The sequence below is a fragment of the Podarcis raffonei genome, chromosome 13 (genome assembly GCF_027172205.1).
Source record: "Podarcis raffonei isolate rPodRaf1 chromosome 13, rPodRaf1.pri, whole genome shotgun sequence".
NCBI classification, from domain to species: Eukaryota; Metazoa; Chordata; class Lepidosauria; order Squamata; family Lacertidae; genus Podarcis; species Podarcis raffonei.
In genome coordinates, this window is record NC_070614.1 from 22,114,026 (window position 1) to 22,136,413 (window position 22,388).

The 22,388-nt window shown below is 44.9% G+C and overlaps 1 protein-coding gene across 7 annotated transcripts in view; it reads left to right on the plus strand.

Annotated features, from left to right (window-relative positions):
* The window catches only part of HOXB3 (homeobox B3), a 63,723-nt gene extending 44,512 nt beyond the window's left edge, over positions 1 to 19,211 (plus strand). For 4 of the 7 annotated variants that reach the window (XM_053360532.1, XM_053360526.1, XM_053360530.1 and 1 more), the window contains exons 2-4: positions 57 to 107; positions 11,921 to 12,521; positions 18,272 to 19,211. In XM_053360532.1, coding sequence (XP_053216507.1) covers positions 12,047 to 12,521; positions 18,272 to 19,044 — 1,248 coding nt within the window. In that variant the 5' untranslated portion in view covers positions 57 to 107; positions 11,921 to 12,046 and the 3' untranslated portion in view covers positions 19,045 to 19,211. Of the gene's footprint in view, positions 1 to 56; positions 108 to 5,477; positions 5,541 to 8,318; positions 8,462 to 11,920; positions 12,522 to 18,271 lie in introns of all 7 variants that reach the window. The other 3 variants (XM_053360528.1, XM_053360527.1, XM_053360533.1) reach the window with 3 other exon arrangements.
* The last annotated feature ends 3,177 nt before the right edge of the window (positions 19,212 to 22,388 follow it).

A 22,388-nucleotide genomic window follows, 5' to 3' on the forward strand; every position in this document is an offset into this window, starting at 1 on the left:
TCAGAAGGGAAGCCTTCGCCTTGCCTGAAAATATTTTCCTTTCTCCTTTCTTGTAGGCGCAATTTCGCTCTGTGGTATCCAATCGTCATCTTCCTTCCCAGACAGAAGTAAGTGGATTCTAAATTTAAAAGTTGTGAACTGAGAGAATTATAGCTTGGCTCCCCCGCTTTTCTTTAACGGGGTGAGATCTGCGTTCTACTGGTTGAGATCACGGTCTGCTCTCCAGGCCACTGACCTCCAAAGAAGCCCAAAAGGCTGAAGGATAGAAGTGATGCGCATGGATAGGAATCTGTTTTCTCACCCGTTTCCTCTCCCTTTTTGCATGCGTGACTCTGAATAGTGTATTTTCATGCCAAAAGAGAGATTATCTGAAACTTATTGACGACGCCACCCGCTCCACCAGCAAGCAAACTGTCTTCATTACATTTATCACTTGCTTGAAGCTGCAATCTTCCCCTAGTCCAAATCTTCCCTTAGACTATCTTCTATTAGTCCAAATCTTCCCTTGGACTATTGAAATCAGTGGGAATTTGCTCCGGAGTAAACATGCATAGGATTGCGCGGTAAATCAATGAAGAGGGGTGGAGTCTTCACTGTAGTCCCCATCCACCACACAATCCACTTCCCAGCTAGGACAAATAGCCAAGGCCTTAAATATGTTTACGTGGAAGTAAGTCCTACTGAATTCCTAGTAAGCACGACTAAAATTGCAGCGTTGCTGAGGAGCTAATCAAGTTTTATTTGCCCTGAATGACGTTCTGCAGAAATTATGCGGAAGTAAGGTTTTCAAAAACGCTACACGGGCTCCCAGGGAAGCGCTGTTTTCTCCCAATTGACGCTGCTATTAAGAGGTCGAGAGTGGGCGTTGAACTGGGCCTCCTCCACGCCAGCTCAGAGCAGCTTTCTAGTAAACCAGGAAGTGCTTCGGCCTGCTCCCACGGTTATCTCCGGCCAGGAAGAGATAACAACGCTGAAAATTTGAATGGGGGGGGGGAGGAGGAGGAGGGTGAAGGAGGGACCGCAGGGTGTCGCGTATAGAAGCTGCAAAAAAGATTGGTTGCTACTCAACTAAGTTTTACTCAGAGTACGTCCATGGAAATTAAGGGATATGACTAAGTTAGGCCCATTACTTTTAATGGGACTACTCTAAGTAAAGCTTCCTTGAATGCCATCCATTCTCCCCTTTTCCTCCTTCCCGGTTTTTTCTCCTTTTTCCCCGGAACACATAGATCCAAGTAATAAAACTCGGTAGCAAGAACCTAATAAGTTTGCCAGCGTGAAGTTAATCAGGTGGGAACAGTAAGGTGCGAGGTCTAAGTATTTTAAGAAAACACAGAAAGAGAAATTTGAAAATGGTCACGTCGTGAAAGTATGGTTCAGTCCTTTATTTCATAATTCGAAAGAAAGACAAGGTCCTATGGTGTCCAGTGGCTCTTACTTTCAGGTAACCGCATAGGATTGCAGCCTTAGCAGTAAATAGCATTCAGAATCAGCTTGTGGTCAGGTTGTCCCTGTGCTTAGAGAAGAAAACCCTCGCATTTGATACGAAACACGTTCCCTGGTAGCAAATCCCCTTGAAAATGTAGTTTCCATGGAAATCCAGATGCACGTTTCTGCTTGGGGAGAGTTACTCAGGTTCTCTGGTCTTCCTCCTTTTTAAATGTGTGCTGGACTGTTCCGTACTAGTCAAGCGCGCCCACGCCTCCCCTCTCTTGCCGCCCCAACTGCAGAACAAGACCCAGGGACCACTTACACAAGACAAAGTGTCCCCCCAAGAGGGTGGAGCACAAAACAGACTGGGATTGTGGGGGGGGTTCTCTCTTTCCTTCCCCCTTTTGGCTGGTGTTGTTGTTTATGTTTTATACTTTGGAGGCAATTTAAAGCTACTTCCGTTGATTGACCATTAATCCGGTGAGTTATTAGGCTTCTAAACCAAAGGTCGTGGGGGAGAAAGAGTTACAATCCATCAAGGGAAACAATCGGATAGAGAGATGCTGCTTTATCCTGAGTCGGCGCATGGGTAGAGTTTGCGTGCACGTGTGGCTATGAGAGGATTAAGGAGGAGGAGGAGGGAGAATGTTAATCGCACACTTATTTGGATGTGAATTTCGTTAAGTCACATGCACTTGCACCCAAACCAAGTTCTTTAGAACTGAAGTTCTCTTAAACCTGCTCCTATGTAACCAGGGAAGACATCTTAGGATACAAATCCCTAAAACAAAACAAAAAAAACAGATAAATATTGTAGTAAGTACTGCTGGCTTCCGGGGAACATTTCCCTGTGCACTTATGACAGAACAATAGGGCTTGCTCAATATATTTTGCCGCCTGAGGTATAACAGCAGGTATAACCCCCGTCAGGTGCCCAAGATTGGTCAGGGTGCTTTGGCAGCTGAAGTAAAAAAGAAGAAGAGGAAGAACAAAAACTCCCAGAAAGTGAAAGTACTAACAAAAAGAACCCAATAACAATATATAACATGACTAACAATGTGATGCCCTTTTGTGACACCCAAAATCAACTGTCTGGGGCAGCTACCTCACTTTCCCCAATAGTAGGGCCATAAACAACAGGTTTTACCCAACCCTCCATCAGGAAGCTCTATGTCTATATAACTTATACAAAGTTTTAGAGCCATAAGCACAAATATGCATTCCATAGATGACTACATGGATAGATAGATTAAAAACAACTATAGCTACAGTGAAGCATCAATGATGTTAAATAAAATAAACAAGGTTTGTAGAGAATTTCTATACAAAAGGACCCATATAAAGATTTCTCGTCCTACAACAGCTTTGGGGAAGCTTTTTCAGTCCACATCTTTCGCTGGCTTCTGGGCAACCAGAGGCCACATGCCAGTACTGGGAGGGGCCAGAGACAAATGTGGGTGGAGCAATGAATGCAAATGTTACCTTTGTGTTGATGTCTGATTTCTACACCCATTCACTCACCCTTATTCATCCTCCACCAAGGCAAGCAAGAGCCATTATCAGAGTTCCATAATACATTCCAGCCCGGCAAGAATACTTGAGGAGGGTGGGAGGCAGGGCTGGAGAGATGGCTGTGGCCTGGGGAGAGCCCCAAGGGCCAGGTAAAGGTATCTAGAGGGCCACCTAAGGTCTGAGGTTACCTGCCCCTATTCCATAATGTGCTACCACTACTGGTAGCCTTGATTTCCACAGCAGAAAGGGAAGATAAAAACGTAATCGATGGTTGGTTGGTTGGTTGGTTGGATGGATCGATGGATGGATGGATAGACAGATGGACAGACAAAACAGTATTTCTGCAATAAATAACAACAGCATTAAGTAATGCCATCAGGCCACATAGAAAACCTTATGTTGAAGAAAATACACGAAGAAGACCAGAAAACACCACCAAACACTAGAATGAGAGAGTTTCTGTCTTTTTGCTGCTTTTCCATCTTTTTGGTGGGTACTGGGCAGAAACTTTACCCCATTAAAATAGACGGATTTTGGTGTGTGGGGAGGAAGTTTTATCCTTCCTGAAGACACTTTCCCCTTTCCTGTAGGATTTTATGTCTTTTAGACTTGGATTGCTGCACTTCTGCCCCCTATCCAACGGCTAACACCACTTATGGGGCTGTCTTGGTGACCCACCTCCCTGGCGCACTACCCCTGCCCTCCAAAAGCCAGCAGCCGAGATTTAAAAAGATGGGAATGACATCTCCCTGAAGGTGCTCAGGACCACTTCACACGTGCATTTTATGCCACTCACTGTCTTATCATCATACTAAGGCAAAACTGGATGACTCGCAGCTGAACGTGCAAACTGTAGTTAATGTACTGCGGCAGCAGTAGCAGGTTAGCAGAAATCGTTTTAGTAAGCTGCCTTCATTTGCTTTGGCCTCATTTTGCTGCCACTAGGTTTATTCACTGAGTTCTAGAAGCGTGAGAATATTATTATTATTATTATTATTATTATTATTATTATTATTAGCTGCTAGACTTCTCACACATAGAAACACTTCACAATGAAACAAAACAAACAAAAAAGCAACAACTTTATTTATGATGCAAAGAACGAATAATTTAAACTCAGAGCCAGAAATAGCACACCGATGATTGCAAGTGGTATAAGTGGCCCGGTGCCAGCTCGGTGGCCGTTCTTAGGGGCGGGCGCCTCTAGGAACAACAAGAAGCAGGCGGAATGAAGCTGGAATTATTGCCAAAGGCCGCAGAATTGAGATGGGGGCAGCTGGGGCCTCCCGGGCGTGATTTATATTCCAGAGGTTCTGCGACATGCAGGGATACCGTTCGGGGAGTGTTGGTGTGTGGTTAGCGGACGTTTTTATTGCAGATTAATAATATTAGCATTCAGAACGGAAAACCGGGTTATTAGAGCCAAGGAATGTTTCCCCAAACGAAAATATTTTTAAATGATCTCTCCCTCTCCCTCCCTCTCGTTTCCCCCCCTAAACCAAAACCTTACCCAAGCTTCAGTGATAAATCTCAAAGTAGTTCGCCTTCCACAAATCCTCGGTTAATTGTTTGGCGAATTCGCTTTCTCCTTCGGCCCATTTTGTTCGCCTACACATGAGAATGCCAGACACCATCTGACTACCCTTCTGAATCTTACTAGACCTCGGTGGGATTAAAGTTGGGATCTCCGGCAGGCTTTAACTTGAGAGCAATAGCCCCTGTTTATATGCGTTGGGTTCGTGTATGCCCTATTGCAAAGACTCAGAAAGACCCGTGTGTGTGTGTTGTGTACACACGTACTCGTTTGAAAATAAGCGAGGCTTACTTGCAGGTAAATGAACTGGGGTTGCTTCTCCCTTCTCTCGGACCCGGCCCCTCGCGAATATACTGCCAAAGTTTAAAAACCACGACGTGCTAAGCATATAAGAAATAAAATAAATGGATCTGGATATTCCTCCCTTGTTAGGTTATTCCTATTATTTTAATCGAAAGACATTAGGTTCACCAACAGGAAAAAATAAACCCGTTAACTCCCCACCCCACCCCCAACCGCGGGAAACCGTACCCTAACAACGTTAGAGAACATCAAAATCCTCTTGCTAACAACACCCTCTCCCCAATCGGGCAAGAGAACCCTCTCTCAGTCCAGCCTGCTAGGAAATATTCGGAACGAAATGCCTCCTAAATGCGTGCTTGGGCGTCTAAAGTATGGCTCTTCTGTGTCCATGCATCATCTTTAACTTCGGTAGACTCCCAGCACACACATGTAAACGTTAGCTGGCAACTTTTAAAGTGAGCGAACGACGGTGGTAAAGACCTGGGTTCTGTTGGCGAATCTTCGGTAGGAGTGTTTGGACAGTGGTGTTATGGAACGGAGGAGGCTATTTTTTACCCAAAGTGATTTATTTGCCTCCTGTCCCAAACTTGTCTGTTTTTACGTTCTAGACTTTTACTAAACGGTCCAACACGCCCCCCCTTCCCCTCTCTCTGTATGTCTCTTTCCCTCTCTTTCTCTTGTTCTCTCTTTTAAACAGGTCCCCTCCTTTTTCAAATTGTACTTCTCCATTATACCTTCAGGACTAGCAGCCTAGGAACTGGTGAGTTTTAAGAAAACACCACTGACCTATTGTGGGTCCTAAAGTGCACTGCCAGCAGCCCCTACGCCATACCAGTTTCAGAAAGACCTTAAGGATTTATTCAAGGCCTCTCTCTCTCTTTTTTAAACAGAAAGTTTGATACTTTACATTCTGCAGTTAATCGATTTGCTTTCTACCCTGGTCTTGTTTTGAGCCTCTATTCCATACATCGTAGTCCTCAGCATGTAAGTCAGAAGGACGACCTGGTATGTTCAATGGGACTTACTCCCTAGCTTTTAGATTTCAGCCTTATTTAGGGCAATCCTTCTCGGATGTAAGCCACACTGAATTCAACGGATTTTACTCCCAGATATATACTCATGGGATTGCAGCCTTAAGTCTTGGAAGGACTAAAAGGACAGTAGACCTGGAAATTCAAAAAGACAGTATTAAATACTCACACAATGCTACTAATTCGTTTTTTTAAAAGAAAAAGAAAAGAAAGGGAATGTTTATGCCAATAAAAGTGCTTGCCCCTTCTGAAAGTTATGTTTACCATCCGTGGAGGCACTACTTATTGTCCAGCAGCAGACTTCTAAGTTTCACCCGGAGAATTCCACAGGACGCGTTTTGCCAGTGAAGTTCTTCTTGAATATCATGGTTCAGTTGAGCGTCCAATCTCAGGATGGTCTTCCAAAGCAGAAAATAGCCCACCATCGCATGCAGATCTAGGATTTCTTTTCATAACTCATAAAAAAAGCCAAAGTGGACAGGAATAAGGTAACATTGTCCGGGTGGATAAAGTCACTTGCAATTTTAGGCATGAGAGACAAAGTTAGGTCTGAAAAGTTAAGTGAAAAAGTTTTTCCGAAACAGAACCATTCTCAAAGATGGGGAGCACTAAGAACATCCCAAGAAAGGAATGAGCCAATTCCAGAGTCCACTCCCTTTCTGAATGCCAGTTTCCCCTTGATTCAGCAATTACCCCCTTCAAGGTAGAGGTGCAAAAGAAGGAGGGGGAGAGAATAACAATAGCCCTCCTTTTCCCTTCTTCCTCTGCCTTGCACGCACGCACCCAAAAATGTGCAGACACCTCAACTTCTTCCTCCCACACTCAGTTTGTAGCGGCAGCTCCCTTTCAGGTCAGCAGCAAAAGCAGAGCGAAAACGTTTTTGTCTTGGCAAGCAAAGCGCCTTGTGTTATGAGCAGGGAAGGGGGTCATAAATCTTGAGTGACTTAAAGAGACGTCATCTATCTATCTATCTATCCATCTATCTATCATCTATCTAATGTTAAATAACTTCCCTGTGTCAGGTGAACTTATCACATTCCTGCCCCAATCACAGTCGCTTGCAAGTAAATCCCAATAAACTGAATGAAACTTTGCATCCCAAATGTTCAGCACAACACGATGAGAGGTGCCGGAAATGTAGATCAGTCAGTCTTTCTTCTTCCTTCCTATGTGTGAACGCTTGCATTATGGGTGGCATCTGACTAAGCCATACTCAGAGTAGACCTATTGACATCAATGGACTTTTACTAATTGAAGATTTCAGCAGGTCTGCTCCGAGTCTGACGTGCTCGAATGTAACCCATAATGCATACACAACGTGAGCATTCAGGGAACCAATAGCAATCAACCAGGTTAAGTATATAAACTTTCTAAAACTTTCCCTTTCATGTCGCCCAGAAGGTTTGTAAAACTTTTTAGGGAGATGTTCTCAAGAGCTGTTGTTTGTTTTGTTGTTTTTAAAATGTTGCTTTTTTTGCCGCGTCTCCCTCCCCCTCTCCGCATATGCTTGTCATAATAATTAAGTCATATCGGAGGGTTATGCAATCCATTTTGGCCAGGGTGGGGTATAATGGAGGTCTGAGAGAGTTATGCCGCGCTTGCTCTGCTGAAGGAAATTGGGGGGGGGGAGAGAGAGAGAGAGAGAGAGAGAGAGAGAGAGAGAGAAAGAAAGAAAGAAAGAAAGAAAGAAAGAAAGAAAGAAAATCTGCCTCTGTTCCAAAGATTTATTAGCATAACTTGACACCTAATTGCGAAGCACGTGAATCAATACAGCTTTTGCTATCCTGCTAGGCCTCTGTCCGCCACCTCTCTATTTGCATATTTCCTTTCCACTCCTGACGCTGTCAGGAAGCAACCTTGGCGTTTGCCCAAGCCCTCCCAAAGCAGGAGGGAGAAGGGGGAAAAAACCACCCCTCCGTTCCCCCCGCCCCCAGAAACGAAATCTCTACATCTCTCTCTCCTGAATCCCCCCTCAAACCCCTCCCCCTCCCGCGCTTTCTTGTTTTAAATTGCCCGGTTTAACAAAAATAATAACTGGATGTTATTATTATGTCATTTAAATCTCAGTCTAAGCATTCCTTGTCGAGGATTTCATGTCAGCTATTCTTTCTGTTTCCCCCTCCTCTGTACCCTGTCTCTCTCTCTCTCTCCCTCTCTCTCCCTCTCTCTCTCTTTCTCTCTCTCTCTCTCCCTCTCTCTCCCTCTCTCCCTCTCTTGCCTTCTGCTGTTAAGCCAGAGGCCATTGTTAACCGTGAACAGGGCGTACCAAGACTATAGGGCAGCCACAATCAAAGGATTCCCTATACATCTTTGGAAGGCTGTCTAGCATCTTGTGGTTCCTACCTCTTCTCACCTTCCCCCCCCCCCCGCACTCCTCCCCAAACGGATTGAGAAAGAGAGAGAGGCGAGAGAGAGAGAGAGAGAGAGGACCCGAGCATCCCTCACCGTAAGCTCCTATAGAGATGTCCCCCCTCCTTTTGGCGTTATGACCGGATTTCTCTCTCTAGATATTCCTTGAACATTAAAAAAAAAAAAAAAACCAGCACGGGAGAGGAATGGGGGGAGCTCTCCTCGCTTATTGATTGCGTTGCTTGCTGGCTGCGAAAATATATTATGTCTGCTCGCCGCGCTGCTCTCGTCAGAGGCTAAGGTAAGGTGGACCGAAATAGGCTATCAGTTTGTGAATGGCGGAGACCGTGTCTCCATGATTTATAGCTGTATGACTCGCATCGCGGTTCATGAAGAGTTCACAAGCTTTAAGCTTCCTTCCACGCAGCGTCTCTCTCTCTCTCTCCTCTCTCTCTCACTCTCACCCTCTCTCTCTTCTTCTTCTTCCCCCCTCCTTCCCTCCCCTTCTTTCTACCCCCCTTTCCCCCCTCTTTTTGCTATTCTCCCCCTTCTATTTTCCTCCCCCTTTCTCCTTCGCCTTTTCATCTAGAACGCTTTCTTTCTCTCTCTTTGACGTGGTGGAGGATTTTCCCCCCTTTAATTTTTCAAGGGGGGAAGCTCTAAATGTAGTGAACAATTTGCTGTGAACTGGAGAGTTGTCCGGAACCCCAGTTTTTTTTTTTATTATTATTATTATTATTATTATTATTATTATTATTATTAATTGCCTTTGCCCTACTATGGAGAAATACACCCTAAGGAGAAAAGGCTCTCCGGTTCTCTCTCATAACCAGAGTAGGACTGCGAATTTTAGAATTCTTTTTCCAACATGGAGGTTAAAGGGAGCTTTTAATACTATATTTTCCCATGCTCCACGGCCTTCCCTTCGCTCTTGGCACAAACCCTTTAACGGGCTTCTAGATTCTTGGATTCACTGTTTTTTTAAAAAAACCAATTTGCAAAAAATAAATATATCTCTCTCTTGCAAAAGTTCCCGAGAAGAGAGGCTTTTATTTAGAATCCAGGTTCCTCTTCTGGAATAAAAACGAAACTTCCGAGAGCGAGAGACCGAGAGAAGGAACTTCTGCGGTTACCATTTCGAGGACTAATTTCCAATGCACTATTCCTATTTATTATTCCGCTGGAGATTTCGGGGTGCTTTTTAAAATACACGCACATCCCAACAACTACAGCAACAATTCCTTGGAGTAAATCATTTACGATTCCACCCGTCTCCGACTAAGATAAATGACCGACATTTGGGACGTGTTGAAAGATGAGATACAAAAGGGGCGAAAAAATCTTTGCTACTGAACGCTCAGACCACTTTGGATTCCTTTTCGAGAAGAGTAGAATGGGGATTAATTTTTAATGCACTGTTTAATTCTTCCTTTAAAAGAAGAAGACATTTGCCTCCACCTTCTCATAGGCCTTCCAGAGGTCCCAAGAAATCCAAAACAAACCAGCGAGGCCTAGTAAAATTATCGTTATGGCTGAACCGCTTAGTCAGTTTCAGCGAACCCAGTCTTTTAATATCGAATTAATGATTATTGCGTTTCTTCTTTATTTTTAATCAATCTATTGCCATGAGAGTACTGGAGTGTTTATGTCTGCTAAGGAACAGCTGAAATAAGACAGCAACTCTGTCATTCTTTCCAGTTAATACATAGCAAATATTTTATCAGCCTGCTTCTAGAAGGCAACGGTTGTATCTAATCCATGGAACATACGAAAGGACCACAACATAGACTTTTAGAGTTGCTGTTCTGCAAACTGCAGAATTTATACAGGCATAAACTGAAGAGGAGGAGGAGGTTCGTGGAGGAGGAGGTGGGGCATGTGGTTGGGTATGAGGTCTGAATTATATTTAGGTTTTGAAATGCATAGATGTAGGGAAGTCAGGGGGGAAGGTTGCTCCTGTTGTGTGTGCGTTCCTATGGTCAGAATTGACCAATATTGGGTTACAGTATTATTTTTCATTCTGTAGGGGAGTATAATAGATTGTAGCTCACTGGGAAAAAAGGCATTTGAAATGAAATACAGAATACAGTGAAACAGGATTCTCTCTTTTTCATCCTTTCGTGTGTGTGTGCTTTCTCTACTGATTTATTATTTGACCCATTAAATAATTCTAGCCTTTTTGCGCCCTTCCAACATGGAGAAAATTAATGTTTCCTTAGAAGAATACATCCTTTTTTTCTTTTTGAGGGAGGAATTTCCCCCTCCCACCCCTAAATAAAGGGAGGACAAACCAAACATAAAAGTTAAAGGGAAAGAAAATCAAGAGAACCAAATGGCCTGGTGGCAAAACTGGGTTGTGTTTTATTTTGTTTAAAGAAAGGATGAGAAGCCATAGAAGGATATATACACACACACACACACACACACACACACACTCACACACACACCGGACTAGCACCTTGGGAGTCGCAACTGAACCAGATTTGTTAAGGGCTTGCAGGGTAGAGTGGATTCTATAGCCTGTTTCCAAACGGTAACGAGAGTTGCAAAAACAACATGGAAAACAGTATCAAAAGCGCCAACATCAAAGAATTCAGCACAGGTCTCTAAATCTGACAATGTTCCCAGCCATCCCATCTCTCTAAATTCAGCGCACTAACGCGACAGTCTTATATTTACACTTTCCTGGGAGTAAGCCCCCTTGAGCACACTGGGACTTACTTCCGAGTAAACATGCCTAGCCTTATGCTGCAAGTGGACCATTTGGCGGAATGACAGAAGCTGAGTTCAGTTTTATGTTTAACCTTAAAATGTTGATTTAAAAACATGGATCCTGATCAATTTTAAGGTAACAGTGATTTTTAAAAAATCCTATTACCCAATCTATACTTGTACACTTTATATTATTTTTCTGAGCTTCCTTATTGGGGTGGGAATCATATCAGGAGAATATTAAATTATAATACGAATTCAGCCTAGAAGAACTTGATAATTGCATGCATACAATGTGTTTGTGTGTGTGGATAGATATAAAAATGATACAACCGGTACAGAAGAAACCTTTCCAGTATGGATCTACCAAGTGACTTCACATCTCTAACTTGCACTTTGCTTATCTGGGAGTCAGCCCCGATGGGACTTTTACTTCCCAGCTGGGTTTTATTTCTGCTCGGCCCCCTTTTTTGGAGGTTTCGCTCAGGGAAATTGACGGGCTTGAGATTCGCGTGGAGAAAGCCACGACTCTATTGCTTACGAGTGGGGGTGCGCGGCGAACTACGTCGACTTCTTCCTGTATGAATGTGTGTGTGTGTGTGTGTGTGTGGATATTGACAATGTTATGTATGCAGGCAGGCACCTATGTGCACACCTTAGAGAGTTAGATTGAATGGCCTATAAGAAATCACCTCTCCCCCCCCTTTGGAAGATTTCTATCCCTATCTCAGCAATGGTTCTTGAACAATACCAACCCAATTGGAAAGAACAAAAGGACAATACTGCTCAGGGGTCGGTTTTAGTGATCCAAGCGGGCATGAGGAGCCCCTTTCCCCTTCTCTGTGTTTTGTCCTGGAATAGTTGGCGAGGCTGCTCCAGGGGAGAAGGGGCTCGCCGAGAGGCGCGCCCAGGAGCGCCCAGGCAGCATCTGCTCTCCGCTCCCCTCGCGCGCAGCAGCCCGAGCTATTCATGTCACGAGGCTTTTCAATGACCAAGATGGATTCATAGGCCGTGCCGTATTATTGTGTGTGCCTTTCTAACCTTTCAGGTCAGCTTGCAAAAGACACCGGGGAAGGCCTCCTCACCACGTGACCTTGGGGGTGCCAATGTCCTTCCATGAGGGGGTCAGCCAGAGCCTGGTAGCAGCGCGCGAGAACCTCGGGGAGCCCCAGCGATGCAGAAAACAACCTACTACGACACCTCCACGCTCTTCGGGGGCTACTCCTACCAGGGAGCCAATGGGTTCGGCTACGAGGGCCCTCCGCCGCAGCCCTTCCAGCCTGCGGCTCACGTGGAGAACCACGACTACCAGAGGCCGGCCTGCACCCTCCAGTCCCTCGGCAACGCCTCCCCTCTGGCCAAAACGAAAGACCTGAACGGGAGCTGCATGCGCCCCAGCCTGCCTCAGGAGCACCACCCGCCCCCGCCCGTCTCGCCACCCCCCAATCCTATCACCGCCACCAACAGCAGCAGCAGCAGCAGCAACGGGGGCGGCAGCAGCAATAACCACAGCCAGCCTGGGGGGGTCAAAAGCGCCCCCAGCAAAGCCAGCCTGGGCTCTAGTAACGCCGCTCTCGCCAAACAGATTTTCCCCTGGATGAAAGAGTCGAGGCAAAACTCCAAGCAGAAAAACAGCTCCCCCAGCGCAGGTATCTGCTTTTGGAATATCCACCACCAATGTGCATAAGACACACACGCACACAGGTGCAGGGGCGCAGTGGGGCCAGGCTGGACGGGGAAGGAGGCCGGTGTCCAAAGCTTCCTATCTGGAGGGAGGTGGGGGTGGGGGTGCTGAAAGGATATGTTGATGCATGCAACCCAAAGGGCAAGGCCCATTGGAAGGAGAGGGGCTCGGAGTCCACATCAACTAATTGCAGCTGTACAAAGAGCCACAAAATAACAATAATAATAATGGCAGGCTCCAAATGGGTTACTGTGAGCCACTGCCAAGGCAGGGATTATGCAAGGGTCTCTGCTTGGCATATAAAGAGCCAGGAGTAGGTTAAGACATTGGTGGCTCCAAAAAGCGGTGCTAGGCCTGCTAAAGACCCTGAACCAGAAGGAGGAAGTTGATGTAGAAGTGGGGAGTGGCCTGAAGTCTTAGACTGGATGGGGTGAGAGTGGCAGGCAATAGGAGGAGCAGTAGATTAAGGTGTTGATGGTATGAGAAATGGGCTTCTGGATTGTGCAAGGAAGGCAAAAGAGCAAAGAAAGGCAATAGGGAGACTTACTTTGCCTACATGCATCCATAGCTCAGAAAGTTGCATTGGGTCTCCAGTCTCTCAAAGAAGGTCATGGCTTTGAGGGTCATCTGGATATTAAAGCCAGCCTGGGCTAGTTCCGCCACCACCACCACACACAGTTTCTGACCTAAGTGGCAGCGATAACCAGGCTGTGGTCAAAAGCACTCTGCTTTTATGCCAGATGAAATTGGCTCACATAGATGCCAGTTGCTGAACTCAAGGCTAGTCTACGTATGCAGCTGGGAGATGTGGTGAGATAGAGTTGTGCCACTTTGGGCTACAGGTGGGAGGAACATTTTGGAAAGTTTTCTGCGCTTTTTTAAAAAAACTGCCCAGAAATTAAAAGCAGGTGGAGGAGAAAGGTTCTAGCCTTCCTTTCTTCCTTGCAATGAGTTGTTGTTGTTGTTGTTGACCTAAAGTCTGATCCCTGGCTTGCATGCTGAAGTGTTGCAGTCTGTTCCATCACCTCAGGACTCTGCCATCTCGTTCCTACTCTCGGTCCCTTGCAAAGTCTGGCTGTCATTGGCTCAATGCCTGGTTTTTATCCCTGACAAAATGTGTTTTCATCAAAGCCCAAGAAGTGTGATGTTCTCCATTTTATATCTCATTGGCTTAGCATGGATGCTCACTAATACCAGCCAGAGAGTAACTGATTTGTTGCAGTGCTAAAGGCTACTGTTATACCATACTCAGGCAAAATGGTTTTTTTTCCTGTCTCTCTTGATATTTTGATGAAAAACGTATTAAAGACAGCAGGTTTTATATAGGACAAAACAGCTGCATGACTCTCCATGCCATCCTTAGGATATATATGTCAGAATTCTAAGGATATTAACTTGGAAAGAAGTGTGAGTGACTTCAGTGGAACCTACTTCTAAGCAAACTTAGGATATGGCTCTTATTTGGGAATCGATTCATTTGTGCTGCTTGTGGGTTCCCTACAGGAATCTGACTGGCCACTGTTGTAGGGATGAGTATGGAAAATAAAAGAGGATATATTTCTGAGATATTATCCTTTGTGAGTTTGGCAGAGTACATCCCTTTGTCAGCAAAAAATAAGGAAGCTAGCTTTAGCCTTTTAATTTAAGTAATTCAGGATGCTTTACTGCAGACTGGATTTCCTGTTATTTCTCCCCTTTCTTCTTCTTAAAACAATAAACATGCAAAACAGTCTTCTTATAAGTAAAGATAGATTTACTCACTCAGTTTCACAGTAGCAGTCTTGAGGCAGGCTTAAAATGTAGCTACAGACATATATTCTAGTTGAGATTAGACTTGGAGTCTGAGCTGTGACTCAGACTCAGCACACGTCTTACTTCCCTAGTCTAGTCCTACTTCCCTAGTCAAAGGGAAGAGATTAGATAGCAGAGATCAGAGAGAGAGAGAGAAGGTTGTGCCCCTTTACCTGGCTGGACACAGTGGGAGTGGCTTTCACAGGGAGAATTTCCTGTAGACTCTGAGATCCAACTTCCTCTGTGTGTGTGCCTTTCTAGCAATCAGAAGTCGTTGGTTTTGACGGCCTTATTTTAGATATCCCACAAGAGAAGAGAAGAGAATGCTGGACTACACAGTCCACCAGGACTCTTCTTCCTGATTGAAAAGGATTTGTTTTCTTGGACTATCTTAACCAGTTTTCCATGCAAAGTTCCTGTGCATAGGATGTTCTAGTAGTGAAATGTGTGCAGTGTGTACCATGCAATTTGTGTGCACAATTTGTAAAAAAACAAAGTGTTGCCATTGCACAAAATGCACAGAACTGGATTAGTGCCTGAATTAAGGCTGCAGCCAATTTGAAGTATAATTTGGGCCTACAAAGAAGCTATATTGTTTTGGTTGTGACATAGTTTGCAAACTCACAACCACTTTTTATTCATGAGTAAATCTTATACTGTGGCTCGGGGGCTGATGAACTTTGCCTGTATCATCTGTGCGGAAGGAAAAAGCATTTAGGGAAACAAGCAGATATCAAGCATTCTGAAACTGATCTGCCTTAGACAAGTTGCCAATGATAAACAGAACAATCCAAAGCAAATAAGTGATGTGAAATGCACTTACCTGAAAACAGACAAGTGCTCAGGAGTTCTAAGTAAATGCCCCATTTCTCATGGAAATCAATAAGAGCTTGGTAAGTTGTGAGTACCTTCTCCCATTGATTTCAATGAGAACTAAGACTGCAATACTAACCCCTTACCTAGGAGTAAGCCCCATTTAATTCAATAGGGTTTTCTTCTGAGTAGGCAAAGTTAGGATTGCATTCTATGTGCAACTAACTGTGTGGATCCAGCCCACTTTCTTTAAAATCACAGTGCATTGAAAGTTTCACTGATTCTCACATGCATGCACACCAATTGATAACACATCACTGCATGCCTTACTCCTGAATGTGAAAACGCATTTCTTAAGGAAATACCGGTACCTTTGATGAGATTATATGAAATCCCAGCGTCTGATCAACAAAGATTGTTTCATACACCATGTTGCAATCACTGGATGATAAACACATGAATTTCTTCCAGCTTCTACTGTTCCCCTTCCGAGTACAGTGGTACCTCGGGTTAAGAACTTAATTCGTTCTGGAGGTCCGTTCTTAATCTGAAACTGTTCTTAACCTGAGGTACCACTTTAGCTAATAGGGTCTCCTGCTGCCGCCGCACGATTTCTGTTCTCATCCTGAAGCAAAGTTCTTAACCCGAGGTACTATTTCTGGGTTAGCGGAGTCTGTAACCTGAAGCGTCTGTAACCTGAGGTACCACTGTAAAATATAGAATAATCTTTCTGCCACTTATAAAACATATCCCTTAAAATATTACATTTCCACATTTCTTCTCAATGTTCAAAAAGTTGTTAGCATTCTTTACTGTGGGAATGTTAAGGAAGGTAAGAGAGGATATATTGTTTTGATATTACAATCATGCTAGTGAATAAACAGCAGAGAACATTCCCTTTGCAACTTATTAGAAGCCAGTTGATGATTTGTTAGAATCTTTTAATTAAGCAGTCCAGTCTGGCTCGTCCAGTCTGGCTTGTTTCTGGTATGTGTCTCCTTTATTTCCCTCTTAAAATAATAACAACACAACACAGTCTTCTTTAAAAGTAAGAATAAAGTTTTACTCACATCCAGTTCACAGCAGTAATCTGAAGGCAAGCTTTATCTTGTGGTTATAGTAAAAAGAAGTCTGAGCTACATCTCAGACTTTCTGCTTGTGGGCTACATCCTATGTGACGTTTGAGTCATGCGCTGGCTAAGAGCCAGGAGAGTGAGAGTCCAAGAGTAAGAAAGTAAGAGTCCAAGAGAGAGATGGTTGTGTGACCAGCCCTTTAATCTGGTCAGCTAGGGTCACGCCCATCTACCTGGTCACACACAGGAAGAGGAAGCTCCAGAGCAGTTATGACAGGAAGTCCTCCCTGTCTGGAGCCACATTCCCCTGTGAGTCCATTCTAGGCAACAGGGAAATGTTGTACTTGACTGCTCTAGTAATAATGCATCCCACATTTATAGTCCTGTGAATGTCACAAACATCATGTAGTCAATACAGACTTAAGTTGCTAAATGAGCAATGAACCGCAATACACACATGTAGATATATCTTAGAGGTACAGGCACACACACATATAAATAACAGATACAGACATCTTTGGGTATATTTATCTTATATGCAGTTCTCTCTCAAAAAAGTTGAAAAGTACACATGCAGTAGAATGAGGTGGTAGTTCTGAGGTAGTAAAATGGACTGCCCTACTTCAGAAAATGTGTTATTTTTGTACATTTTTTTGCAACTGCTTGCTTAAATAATCTTCATGTATGCCAAGAACTAGCATAGTAATGGGCAGAATGGGCTAGAACCTTCAACACGTTTTTTTCCTGTACAGTGGTACCTCGGGTTACAGATGCTTCAGGTTACAGACTCTGCTAACCCAGAAATAGTACCTCGGTTTAAGAACCTTGCCTCAGGATGAGAACAGAAATCGCGTGGCAACAGCACGGTGGCAGTGGGAGGCCCCATCAGCTAAAGTGGTACCTCAGGTTAAGAACAGTTCCAGGTTAAGAACGGACCTCCAGAATGAATTAAGTTCTTAACCTGAGGCACCACTGTAGTGAGTTTCCTTGAAGGCAATTAATCATAAATGGCACTCCAAACTGCACTCTGCAGTTGCAAAACTTGATGTAGTTGCATTACATCAAGACTCTACCACTACATTGAACTAGGCCTGTGCTCCACTGATTTACACTTGATTTTACTTCCTTCAGCTAGGCTGCAATCCACAGCACTGGACTCAGATGCAAAACTCCCCCCTCCCTGGAATGCGTTTCCCTTTTAAAAATGAGATGTATTGGAATTCTGGTCTGTATGAAAAGGATGAATCCTGCCCCTGAAAGCTTTTACCCCCCCCCATCTCTGATGTTGGTTTTAGTTAGTGATGGGAAAAGGCCCTCTGCACATGCTCAGAGGCACTCTGTTATTTATCCAATGTTTGGCGTAGGAAAGAGGTTCCAAATTTCAGTTTTGGTTGTAGGAACACATGGAGCACAACCCAGCAGGCAGTTCATAGACCTCCATTGCAGTGAAAGAAAGCTTGCACAAGAATCCTGCCCACTAGATTGAGCATAGTGTGTGTGTGTGTGTGTGTGTGTGTGTGTGTGTGTGTAAGAGAGAGAGAGAGAGAGAGAGAGAGAGAGAGAGAGAGAGAGAGAGAGAGAAGCCCTTTGGCAAGCATATACTGACATTTGTGCGTTACACACGTATGTAGAAGGGTGTATGTGCTTTTGTGGGCTTGTTTAAATCACGCAGAATAACAAGGACACTGACACTGCAGGCCTGTGTACAGGAGCGCCTGATTAATTTTGCTTTCCAAACACTGCCCACTTGCCAGGCGTAATTTCCTTTGAAAGGGTCTGCTTCAAAATAATCGACTCCCAAATAAATAGCCTCGGATTCCTTTTCTGCATGACATGATCAAATTTTCATAAAGCGAGGGGGCAGCTTTGGAGAACAGAACTCTTAATAAATGACATGATTATGGAGTGGGGGAAATGGAAGGAGGAGGGGAGGCTGCAAGTCTTCTCGCCTGTTGGAGGATTTATTAAGAGGCCTGTGCATTCAATTTTCTGCATGTAAGTAATTATCTCTGATTTCATTTCCCGACCTCCTCTCCAGAAAGCTGCAGCGGCGAGAAAAGCCCTCCGGGCAACTCGGCTTCCAAGAGAGCCCGCACGGCCTACACCAGCGCCCAGCTCGTGGAGCTGGAGAAGGAATTCCATTTCAACCGATACCTGTGCCGGCCCCGACGGGTGGAGATGGCCAACTTGTTGAACCTCAGCGAGAGGCAGATCAAGATCTGGTTCCAGAACCGGAGAATGAAGTACAAGAAGGATCAGAAGTCGAAAGGTTTGGGCTCCTCTTCCGGGGGCCCATCCCCGACGGGGAGCCCCCCGCAAGCCATGCAGTCCTCGGCGGGCTTCCTGGGCGCCCTGCACCCCATGACCTCGAACTACGACGCCCCGTCTCCGCCCTCCTTCAGCAAACCCCACCAGAATGCCTACGCCATGCCCACTGCCTACCAAAACCCCATCAAAAGCTGCCCCACCCAACAGAAGTACGCCAACACGGCGCCGCCGGAGTACGACCCGCACGTCTTACAGGGTAATGGGGGAGGCGGATACGGGCCCCCCAATATGCAAGGCAGCCCCGTGTACGTGGGCGGGAACTACGTGGACTCCATGCCCAACTCCGCCCCGTCGCTTTACGGGCTGAACCCCCTCCAGCATCACCAGCCAGCCAGCATGGAGTACAACGGGGGCCCCCCCCAAATGGGCTCCAACCAGCACCATGGACCTTGCGAGTCCCACCCGACTTACACAGACCTTTCCACCCACCACGCTTCGACTCAGGGTAGAATCCAAGAGGCGCCCAAACTGACCCATCTGTGATGAGGAGGGGCCGGATCGGGTGGGGGGTGGGAGTTAACAGACAACTCGGACGTGGCGCGGGTGGCTGGGTGGGGTGGATCGGTTTGTTGGTTGTGTTGGTGAGCTCTCGCTCTCTCTCTTAAAGGAACAAACAAACAAAAAGTATTTGTGTTGAAACCCTTTAGGAACCCGTCCCCCACGCCCCACAAGAGGAGCAGGCGAGAGTCGATGTAGATGGGGGGCGGAGTATTGGCTTTTAAGGGGCAAGGAGCTAAGCAGCTCGCCTGCCGGCCACATCATTTGATTTGGGAACCTTTCGGCCAATCCCATCCTCAGAACTGGGGTGCGAGGAGGAGTGGCTTGTGTTTCCTGGGGGTGGGGCAAAATGCACTCTGCACACACAGCACAAAGTCCTTGGCAACTTTCGAATGTGAGACCTCGTGTTAAAAGGGGGGGAAAGTGGGGGGTGGAGGGAAGCAGATCCCTTGACTGGGCCTTAAAGGACCCTAGTTTCAATTAAGTCCAGCTGATGGCCATCACTTAAATCGAATGTTGTGAACTCAGCGAGGTTTCTCAGTGAGGAATCTTCTTTCTTCAGTGGGCAGACTGAGGTGGCAGGGTTCTGGACAGTAGCTTTTCAAACTGCAGGGGGTGTGTGAATCATTTTTATTAAATGCTCCTGCCTCCCCAAAAAAAGTTTAAAACAAAACCCTGCCTGCAGAGAACTAGCACATATTCCTGAAGTGCTAGATTTCTACATACAGGGAGTGTATCTAACTTAAATGAGGGAGCATTTTAAAATGCAATTCCCCATATGCAGTTTGAAGTGGTGTAGCTCAGCCACCTAGTTCTTTTACTGTGGAATTACTCTTACTGCTCCCAAGTACAGTAAATCTACATTTTAAGCATCCTCAGTTGGAAAGACATTCCACTGAGACCAGCAAGACTTCCAAGCTAGAGCATTTATGGTTGTGTGTGTGTTTATAAGGCTTGTAGCCAAGCAACAGTAGCAAACTTTCACACCACACCACCCCCCGCAGAGCAACCCCAAGACTGAGTCCTGCATGCCACAAAACCAGGGCTCCAAGCCCACCTCTTGAAACCACCCTTTGGTGTATAACTACCCGGGTGGCAAAGAACTCGCCTCCCCCCTCCCCCTCCCCCTTTCAGGATCATGGGTGGGTGGAGTGACGCTACCAAATGTTGTCACTGCCAGTTACTCCCAATGAAAAATGTGTGGCCTTGTGTATATGCCCTAGGCAGACCATAAAAAAGCCGGCAGAATAATTTATTGGTATAAATTGATGTAGCTCCTTTCCTTTAATACAGATGAAACTGATTAAAATAGGTTGCTCAAGATTATCCTACAGATGTCAGTCCTCAAAGCACTTGCTTTGGCAATAACACTTATTGAAAGCGTTGGAGTTGATGGACACAATGGGGGCGGAATGCTGCTGAAGATCATGGAAATGGAACTCACAGACTTTCTGCTCCTTTTTGGCGTTGTGTCCATAAGAATACTCTTCCCAGACCTAAATACCATTTAGGCTGCTCTCTTATACAGTATATGCTTACCTGGAAGTAAATCTCATTGAATTCACTGGGAATTCTGAGTAGGCGTATGTAGGATTGCACCACAAATTGTAATAAAAACCCATGGGGTGAGAGAAAAATGCATTTATCTACAATCTTAGACTACTAAGTAGGTGTTGTAGAGACAATCAGGTACACATTTAGATACATAGATATCAGACAGCAAGGCCAGTTGATATTGAGCAATGAACTTGGGGGGGGGGGGCTCACCAGTGAATTTAACCCTCACTTACAATACACTTTTCAAATCCTGACAAATAAATGGACAATTCCTGAAGTCAATACATCCATTCTCAATTTGCATTTTCAACTGATTTTGTTCCTGGGGTTTCGACACAAATATTTTGAATGTAGAAAAAATGGGGCTGATTTTTATTTATTTATTTTGCCGGGGCGGGGAGGAATGGAAGAATCAAACGAAACAGATAGTTTAATTTCTTTCCTTTTATTTAAGGGTAAAAAAAAAAGCAAGCATACAACATGCACAACAAATTGTGGTCGTAGTAGATCGTGAATACACCAATGCTTCTTAAAAGAAGTCGCTTCCGCCCCCCACCCCACAGCTAACCGCAAAAGGGTTTCTTTGAAAAGAAAAAGTCTAAGACGTTAAGTGGGAAACGGCCTTCCTGAAGTCTTCCAGTCCCTAATCATCTCCACCACATCCAAACTGTTGAATTTTCCCTCCTAAGCTGGCTCTCCTCCCCCTTGACCCCTTTCCTCCGCCCACCCTACAGCCCCATTATCTAAAAACACCACCCTTGCCAATTCTTTAGGGCTACCTATGCGCCTCTCCTTGGATCCCCACTACCTCCGACAAGGGCTGGGGGAGGGGGAGAGAGAGGAAAGCGAGGTGCCCTTTTGCAAACTAATTTATACAGCAAAACTGGGCTTAAAAAAGAAAACAGGGTTTTTTGTGCAAAATGTACAAGGGGACGACATGATGAAGGGGAAAAAAATAGAGACCTTCCTCCCTTACTTCCTTGCGAAGTGGTGGCCTCCCCCCGTTTCTTTGGGGTTCGCTATGGGTCGGGGGAGCCTCACCTCTAAGGCGTCTTGCGTTCCTTTGCGTCTCCTTTCTTGAACGTGAAAACAGGGTATATTTGAGCAGAAACTGTTATGTCCTCCAAACGGAAGCGGAAGGAAATGGCCCTTTGGGGAGGGGGCGTGTTTCCTGGCGCTTCCTCTTTGGCCTGGCATCCTTCTTGCACTTAGAGTTTACATTTTAATGGGTATATATACCAACTTTTTGAAGGACACCCATTGGAGACGTCTTTCAATGGGGTGTGTGCGCGTGTTCCGGTGAACATTCATATATATAAATATATATATATTATATATTTATTGGTTATAGCCAGTTTTAAACTATTTTTTCCCTTTTGTTGGTTTTGTATTATTTATCCCCAACATTTATGTATTTATAAGAAAAATATGTACTTTTTTTTTTTTTAGTATTTACTTGTTATAAAGGAATATGGTGTTTTTTCCTTGTCATTGTACAACCAGTTTTTTCCTTTTCTCTTTCTTTTTTTAGTTATTGTAATTTAGGGAAAAGCCAGTAGTTACCTTCGTACTTAAAATAATGTGTTTAGTTCTACTGGAGGCATGAAATCCGAGCCAGGCTGTAATTGTATAGTCCTCAGTTAGAAGAACTAGCTAAACCCTTCCTTCCTTTCTCCTCTTCCTCCTCCACCACCACGCCCTCCTCCTCTTTTTTGAAACATCTTTCTTTGTTCTTTACAGTAGATAACTTTATTTATTTCCTTAAGGGTTGT